The sequence below is a fragment of the Stomoxys calcitrans genome, chromosome 5, assembly GCF_963082655.1.
Source record: "Stomoxys calcitrans chromosome 5, idStoCalc2.1, whole genome shotgun sequence".
In the NCBI taxonomy this organism is placed as follows: Eukaryota; Metazoa; Arthropoda; class Insecta; order Diptera; family Muscidae; genus Stomoxys; species Stomoxys calcitrans.
In genome coordinates, this window is record NC_081556.1 from 73697943 (window position 1) to 73706219 (window position 8277).

General features: G+C 40.5%; 1 protein-coding gene across 1 annotated transcript; it reads left to right on the forward strand.

Moving 5' to 3' along the window:
* Positions 1 to 3571: 3571 nt before the first annotated feature.
* Positions 3572 to 5877, forward strand: LOC106094641 (dynein light chain Tctex-type 4). Its single transcript, XM_059370506.1, has 3 exons — positions 3572 to 3658; positions 3739 to 4065; positions 5633 to 5877. The coding sequence occupies exons 1-3, from the start codon at positions 3630 to 3632 to the stop codon at positions 5796 to 5798; spliced, it is 522 nt and encodes a 173-aa protein (XP_059226489.1). The 5' UTR covers positions 3572 to 3629; the 3' UTR covers positions 5799 to 5877.
* Positions 5878 to 8277: the final 2400 nt, after the last annotated feature.

Here is an 8277-nt window from a genome sequence, read left to right on the forward strand (position 1 = left end):
GGCTGATATCCACCAAAAGAAGGTTATGCTGTCTGTTTGGTGGGATTGGAAGGGTGTGGTATATTTTGAGCTGCTTCCAAGGAACCAAACGATTAATTCGGATGTTTACTGTCAATAATTGGACAAATTGAATACAGCCATCAAGGAGAAGCGACCAGAATTGGTCAATCGTAAAGGTGTCATATTCCACCAGGACAACGCTAGACCGCACACATCTTTGGTCACTCGCCTAAAACTGAGTGAGCTTGGCTGGGAACTTTTGATGCATCCACCATATAGCCCTGACCTTGCACCATCAGACTACCATTTATTTCGATCTTTGCAGAACTCCTTAAATGGTAAAACTTTCGGCAATGATGGGGCTATAAAATCGCACTTGGTTCAGTTTTTTTGCAGATAAAGGCCAGAAGTTCTATGAGCGTGGAATACTAAATTTGCCAGGAAGATGGCAAAAGGTTATCGAACAAAATGGCAATTATATATTTGATTAAAGTTCATTCTAAGTTTTATTAAAAATGCATTTACTTTCTTTTAAAAATCCGCAATTACTTTTTAGGCAACCCAATATATGTATATATATTGTCATAATTGGTCAAATAACCCATTTGATGTAGACTTGAACGCAAATTTTAATATCATACTCGTAATCTACTCCCTAATGCCTTTCATTTGAGTCCCATATAGCCATGGTCGGCTAATATGTCAATTTTGGGGGTATTTGGGGGTGGGCGACCTCCCATTTCTTGGACCTAATGTTTTAGGCCATATTTGTAATCTACTGCTTAATACCTTTCATTCGAATCCCATACTGACATGAACTTTGAATATATCTGTTTAGAGGAGTTTTGGGCTTGGGGGGCCCGATGAGTACTTAGACCCAAATTTTAATACCATATTAGTTTTCTGGTCTCCAATATCTTTTATTTGATACCCTTATTGTGCCTATCGGACCACTTTCGGATATGGGTGGCGTTTTTGGCGTAAGCGGGAAGGTCCGCCTCCACCCGATATCTAAAAATTATATAGCCTTTGTTTCCTTCCAGACACACGTACACAATCTATGAAAATTTTAAGAAAATCGGTTCAGCCAAGTATAATATATAGTCATAATGGGTCTAATGGCGATTTTGGGGGGTGGCATGACCCTTCGATCTGATTTTGTATGTCAGATTTGAAATCTACTCCCGAATACCTTTCGTTTGAGTCTCATATTGAAATGAACGTCCAATATATCTGTTTGGGGGAGTTTTGGAGTTGGGGGGGCCCGACGGGTAGTAAGATTTTAAATTTTAATACCATATTCGTATTCTACTCACCAATACATTTCATTTGATATCAATATTGTCCCGATCGGTCCACTTTTGATTTTGGGTTGTATTTTTGACATAAGGGGGAGGGTCCGTCCCCCTTCCGATACCGAAAAATTATATAACCTATGTTTCTTTCCAGACCAAGCTACACAATATGCAAAAATTTCAAAAAAATCGGTTCTGACCTTTTTTAGTCTATGCGGAATTAACAATCCGAGTCCCATATATCCGTGATTGGCTAATGTGCCCATTTCGGACGTTTTTGTGGGGGTGGGGTGACCCCCTATAGTTCCACGTGAATGTGTGTGCCAGATTTGTTATCTATTCCCGCATTTTTCATTTTTCCCATTTCATTTCATTTGATACCCATATTGTCCTTATCGGTCCACTTTTGATTTGGGTGGTGTTTTTGGGGTTATAAAGCTTATTCCTACTTCCTGGCCATATTCTTAATCTCCTCCCGAATACCTTTCATTTGAGTCCCATATTGTCATCATCTTCAAATAAACCAATTTTAGGGGGTTTCTGGGGCGGCTGGGCGGCCCCCAAGTACTTGGACCCAACTTTCTTTCATTTGAATCCCATATTGTCCCGATCGCCCCCTCCCGATATCAAAAAATTATATAGCCTGTATCCAGGCCAGCCTGTATCCTTCCAGACCATCCTACACAATCTGTGAAAATTTCAAGGTAATCGGTTTAGCCGTTTTTGAGTCTATACGGAAAAAACAAACAAACCGACAAACAAACACAAACACAAATTGAATTTTATATATAAGATATATTAAATATATTGCAATAAAGACGGTAACTTTTTGTTCGAAGGGACAATCTTTACATTTTGTATTTGAATACATATAGAATTTTGAAAGCTTTCCAACGGTGTATTCTATGCATTAGGTGCACATATAGTCCCTCAATTTAAAAATACCTTTACTAAAATTACCAATGCCTCATAAACCGTGAGAAATTTTCAGACCTTTAACCATGTTTTTTGTAGGGTTTTAAGAAATCAAGTTTTTAAAAATCAATCCGATCGACCTATTCATGGCTGTTTGGCAAACGATTCAAAATTTTACATGCTCGTGGTGAACAACTTTCAAGCCTCATGGATCAGCCTCTGGACCCACTAGGGTCCCCAAATGGTATGCTTATTTGAAGACAATACTACAATACATTGACTATGTTAAGTTTCGTGTATGTATCTCTATTCGCTCAAAGGTCGCCGACTTATTACCAATATTTTTCGATTTGCAACACAGTTTATGCCTTGATATAGCCCCCTATAGGCCAATATCTCGTTTTAAAGTCTTGAAGCCATAAAAGGGGCTTTAATTAGCCGATTATATTTGAAACATAATCTAGGCTCCCCGAAGATCGATCCGGATATGGTCCTGGCCGAACCATATTTGGATATCACTGCCGTACATACCGATCTGCCGATTTAGGGTTATAAGCCCATAGAAACCGTATTCAATATTTCGATTTTACTGACATTTGAAGCAGTGAATTACATTCGGCCCCCCAAATTTCAACTCGGATATGGTCGGCAAATGCAAATTTGGAGCTCCCTCCTGGCTATGTCCATGGCTTGCATATATAACGATCTTACTATCTAGGGTCTTAATAACATAAAAAAAACGCGTTTATTACCCGGTTTCACTGAACTTTGAAACGTTTACTTCTATGAGGCCCCTCGACATCCTTCCCAAATATCATTCAGATCTGCCATATTTAGACATAGCTTTTGAAGATCGGTGCGCTGGGAATGCTATTCGAAGTTCGGCTAATGGGACAAATGTTGTGTCATCGCCAATTAAAATAATTAAAGTTTTAATTTGTTTGTCTGTTTTATATTTGGCTTGAATTGACAAAAGAAATGTTCCAAAAAAACGTAAAAAGTATTGCAAACATCAATTCGATTTAAAGTAGGGCGCATTGCTTGTTGTGTTGTTGCGAACACTTTTGCAATAGAACGCCCCTTTTAATAGATTTCATCATCCCAACCACACTTACTATATCCTTTTTTTTGGGCATGTGTCTATCAAAGTTAACCACATAACGAGTATAAGGCCTGTGAATAATGAGGGGTAAGCATAATTGAACGACGGGGTGTTTGTTAAAGTAAACGAAAGTTTATGAGCTCCATCAATGCAATGAAATGTAAATGTGAGAACCGAAAGTTTCTTCACATTTAGAAAATGCCAACTTCGGCAAATGTTGCACAAACTTGCAGTTTCAGTTGCATGCAATCGCTGCACGTAGATAGTGAAACGCTGGAAAGTTCAGGGATACAATTAATCACAATTAAACGATAGATATGACAACATGGAGCAACATGAGGTCTCGGTGGGTTAAAATTTAGTTTAACTAAAGTTGACTTTGAATTCTGTACCAATGTTTAAAATAATCGATTTTTGCTCCCACAGGATCACTGCATCGGTGCGAACCACCAATCGCATGAATGCTTTGCTGTCCGAGTCTATGTTGGGACGCCGCAAGGCTTTAACAAAAATGGCCACTATTGAGGGTGATAACGAAACGGATGCAGAAAATGCAAAACCACCGAGAGATTGGGAGTTTTTCAGAAGAAATTTTAGCATGGAAGAAGTTCATAAATTGATAGAATCCACTATTGAGGAGCGTTTAACTTGGGATCGCTTCAGCCGTTCCTATGATTCTTGGCGTTCTTTGCAGTTGACAGAGAGTTTGGCAAGTGAAATTCGAGATCGAGTTCGTGGATTCCATCATAAAAGGCGAGGAACACAGTGCAATTGTCAATTTACCCATTATTTTTATACCCTCCACCATAAGATGGGGGGTATACTAATTTCGTCATTCTGTTTGTAACTACTCGAAATATTCGTCTGAGACCCCATAAAGTATATATATTCTTGACCGTCGTGAAATTTTATGTCGATCTAATCATGTCCGTCCGTCTGCCCGTCCGTCCGTCCGTCCGTCCGTCTGTCTGTCGAAAGCACGCTAACTTCCGAAGGAGTAAAGCTAGCCGCTTGAAATTTTGCACAAATACTTCTTATTAGTGTAGGTCGGTTGGTATTGTAAATGGGCCATATCGGTCCATGTTTTGATATAGCTGCCATATAAGCCGATCTTGGGTCTTGACTTCTTCAGCCTCTAGAGTGCGCAATTCTTATCCGATTGGAATGAAATTTTGCACGACGTGTTTTGTTATTATATCCAACAACTGTGCCAAGTATGGTTCAAATCGGTTCATAACCTGTTATAGCTGCCATATAAACCGATCTTGGGTCTTGACTTCTTGAGCCTCTAGAGTGCGCAATTCTTATCCGATTGGAATGAAATTTTGCACGACGTGTTTTGTTACGATATCCAAAAACTGTGCCAAGTATGGTTCAAATCGGTCCATAACCTGATATAGCTGTCATATAAACCGATCTTGGGTCTTGAATTCTTGAGTCTCTAGAGTGCGCAAATCTTATCCCATTGGAATGAAATTTTGCACAACGTGTTTTGTTATGATATCCAACAACTGTGCCAAGTATGGTTCAAATCGGTCCATAACCTGATATAGCTGCCATATAAACCGATCTTGGGTCTTGACTTCTTGAGCCTCTAGAGTGCGCAATTCTTATCCGATTGGAATGAAATTTTGCACGACGTGTTTTGTTACGATATCCAAAAACTGTGCCAAGTATGGTTCAAATCGGTCCATAACCTGATATAGCTGTCATATAAACCGATCTTGGGTCTTGACTTCTTGAGCCTCTAGAGGGCGCAATTCTTATCCAATTTGAATGAATTTTGGCACGTAGTATTTTGTTATGATATCCAACAATTGTGCCAAATATGGTTCAAATCGGTTCATAACCTGATATAGCTGCCATATAAACCGATCTGGGATCTTGACTTCTTGAGCCTCTAGAGGTCGCAATTATTATCCGATTTGCCTGAAATTTTGTACGACGGATTCTCTCATGACCATTAACATACGTGTTTATTATGGTCTGAATCGGTTTTTAGCCTGATATAGCTCCCATATAAATCGATCTCTCTATTATACTTCTTGAGCCCACAAAGGGCGCAATTCTTATTCGAATTGGCTGACATTTTACACAGGTCTCAAACGTTTAATTTAATTGTGGTCCAAACCGGATCATATCTTGATATCGCTCTAATAGCAGAGCAAATCTTTTCTTATATCCTTTTTTTGCCTAAGAAGAGATGCCGGGAAAAGAACTCGACATATGCGATCCATGGTGGAGGGTATATAAGATTCGGCCCGGCCGAACTTAGCACGCTTTTACTTGTTAAATTTATTATTGCTCTTCTTTTTTGCAGACATCGTATTGTGTGCATCCTGTTGTTGATTGAGAAACAGAATCAGGGCATTCACATGAGCATGCGTCACTTGATGGATGAGAAAATGGATAATTTTACGAGTGTGGTGTACGAGAGGCCATCGTATTTCATTGTTGTAGTGGTTTACCTGGTATATAAGGATTAGATCTGTTATTTAAAAAAAAAAATTCACATAAAATATACGCACAAAATAATATAAGCTTATTTATATCATGTGTATAACATTTGAACGACAATATTTTCATGCATTATGGTATACGTTCACAAATACCATACGAAAATTGCACTTTCAACGACAACAATTAATTATTAAAAAGAAAAATTAAAAAAAAAACACATAAAATTCAGAAAAATGCACGAAACATTTATTTGAATCGACAGTACGGTCCATATAAATTAATGCTTGAAGTTTATTTCATGTAGATATTGGCTCTGACTGCTCCTCAAATAGTCCATCCTCTTAGTCCAATACTTACTTACGCCTCAGTAGTTTGGTGGACTGCTATGGAGAAAAAGTGCAACATAAGAACCATGCAACAGGTTCAGAGGATATGTTGTCTTGGCAAAGGCATAGGAGCGATGAGGACCACGCCCACTAGGGCACTGGAGACTATTCTAGATATCCGACCCATTGACATACAGATTAAGTGTGAGGCAGCCACTGCGGCTATGAGATTTTAGGCGATGAGAGAATGGATTGAGGATGGGAGCAGGTCATACCATCGCGGTATAATCGGGGCGACGATAGGAAACCTGGACGGAAGGGAAGAGGTTTCCGATCGGATTCCTGAGATGAACCTTGAAGTCGAGTGCGAGGCATTGCTGCCATCGGCACAGTCTTGGATTGACGGAATCTAAGTATTGCCATATAGAAGATCATTTTATCCGGATGGATCAAAGCTAGAAGACAGAGTGGGCCTGGGGATATACATTGGGAACCCAGGAACTGAGATCTGTTTTAGACTGCCTGACCATAATACGGTCCTGCAGGCAGAGATGCGGGCGATCACGGAATGCGTGAAGTGGTGTGGGGCTAACGCGAGGACGACGAGTGTGAACATCTTTACAGAGAGTAAAATTGCTATAAGGGCAATAACAACCAGGACGGTAAGGTCACGAACAATCTTGCAGTGTAAGAGGAGATTAACGCCTTCTCTAAGGATAGCAAAATTCTCATCTTTTGGGTGTCAGGCCATAACGGTGTAAGGGGGAAAGAATGGGTAGACGATTTGAAGGCCAGAGTACTGCCGTCAATAAACTTGGTTAACCCGAAGCCTTTCGGGTCGACTCAGTCCGAGTTAAGGACTGGGGGGATCCAGATCGGGAGAAAACAAGGCTATTATTGAAAGCAAGCAAGAAGGAGGTTAGTATAGCTATTGGTATCATAACGGAACACAGGACTACGAGCTCACTTATGTAAAATCGGTGCGGCAAATGATGGCATGTGTGTGGTATGCGGGGAAGATGATTAGACGTTGGACCATTCCCTTTGTCATTGCCCGGCTTTCGCGTCTAACAGATACCGGCACTTAGGTGGAGACACAATACCAGACATGAACCAACTTAGGGGAGTAGTATTGAAAACAATTAAGGATTTTGTAAGTAGCACGGAATTCCTAACTTAAAATTTTCTTTTTAGAGGTTACTTTATAGTTTTTAGAGCTGCACCCTCTTTTCAACCTAACCTAGCCTAACCTAGTCCAATTTTGGCATACTCTTTCCAACATTTCGGTTGATATCTCACGAACGCTTTAAGCGTTCGACCGCTTTCGTGAGTCCGATAGACGGACGGACGGACAAGGCTAGATCGACTCAGAACGTCGAGACGTTCGAGACTATATGTACTTTATGGGATCTTAGACGAATATTTCTATGTGTTACAAACGGAATGACTAGATTAGTGAACCCCCATCCTATGGTGGTGGGTATAAAAATAATGTGTATTCGTATTTAATTCTTAAATACCTATTTGCGGCAAAATTAATGCTTTATACCAGCCGGCGGAATACCCAAAGTGTGGCCCGATTTCCCGGCGCAGTCGGTGATATTCACAGACGATCGTGATGGAATTCGTTGCAGAAACCACACTAACCTCAGAATCAGCAAGTTGCATCTGCAAATGAACAGCGTTGTCAATGAACTTAAGGGGAATATTTGGCTTAAACATTTGGGGCAATATAACTTACGTACCGGTTTAAGCAAACTGTGGTCTATTGTTAAGTCAAACTCTCAAGCCCCGGAAGGAGGGATGGAAGGACCCCACTCACTTTTGGCGACGTAACTGTGACTGACCTGAAGAGATGCGCCAGGTTATTCAACCGTCAATATATTGAGTATCCCGAGAGTGACAAAGCAAGGAGGAGAGTATTTCGTCGTGTCCGTGGGCTCCGAGTCAATGGAGAGCCATCACAATTTACCGGGGGCGAAGTTACTGTCATCCGTGGCGCCAAGACGTTGGGCCCCGAAAGAATCTCTACACTGATGTTGAAGAATCTGGATCTACCTGGAGTCGACTATCTTACAAATATTCTTAACATGCCTCCGAACACTCTTATAATACCAGATGTCTGGAAGATGGGCGCCGGTCTTTGGTAAGTTATGCAGGGCCAGTCTGGTCTCGTCAG

What these genes read in the sequence shown, in the direction of transcription:
- LOC106094641 (XM_059370506.1), top strand. Translation starts at nt 3,630, where the DNA reads ATGACAACATGGAGCAACATGAGGTCTCG. An exon ending in TGGAGCAACATGAGGTCTCG is followed by an intron (nt 3,659 to 3,738) that starts GTGGGTTAAAAT and finishes TTGCTCCCACAG; the next exon opens with GATCACTGCATCGGTGCGAA. An exon ending in CGTGGATTCCATCATAAAAG is followed by an intron (nt 4,066 to 5,632) that starts GCGAGGAACACA and finishes TCTTTTTTGCAG; the next exon opens with ACATCGTATTGTGTGCATCC.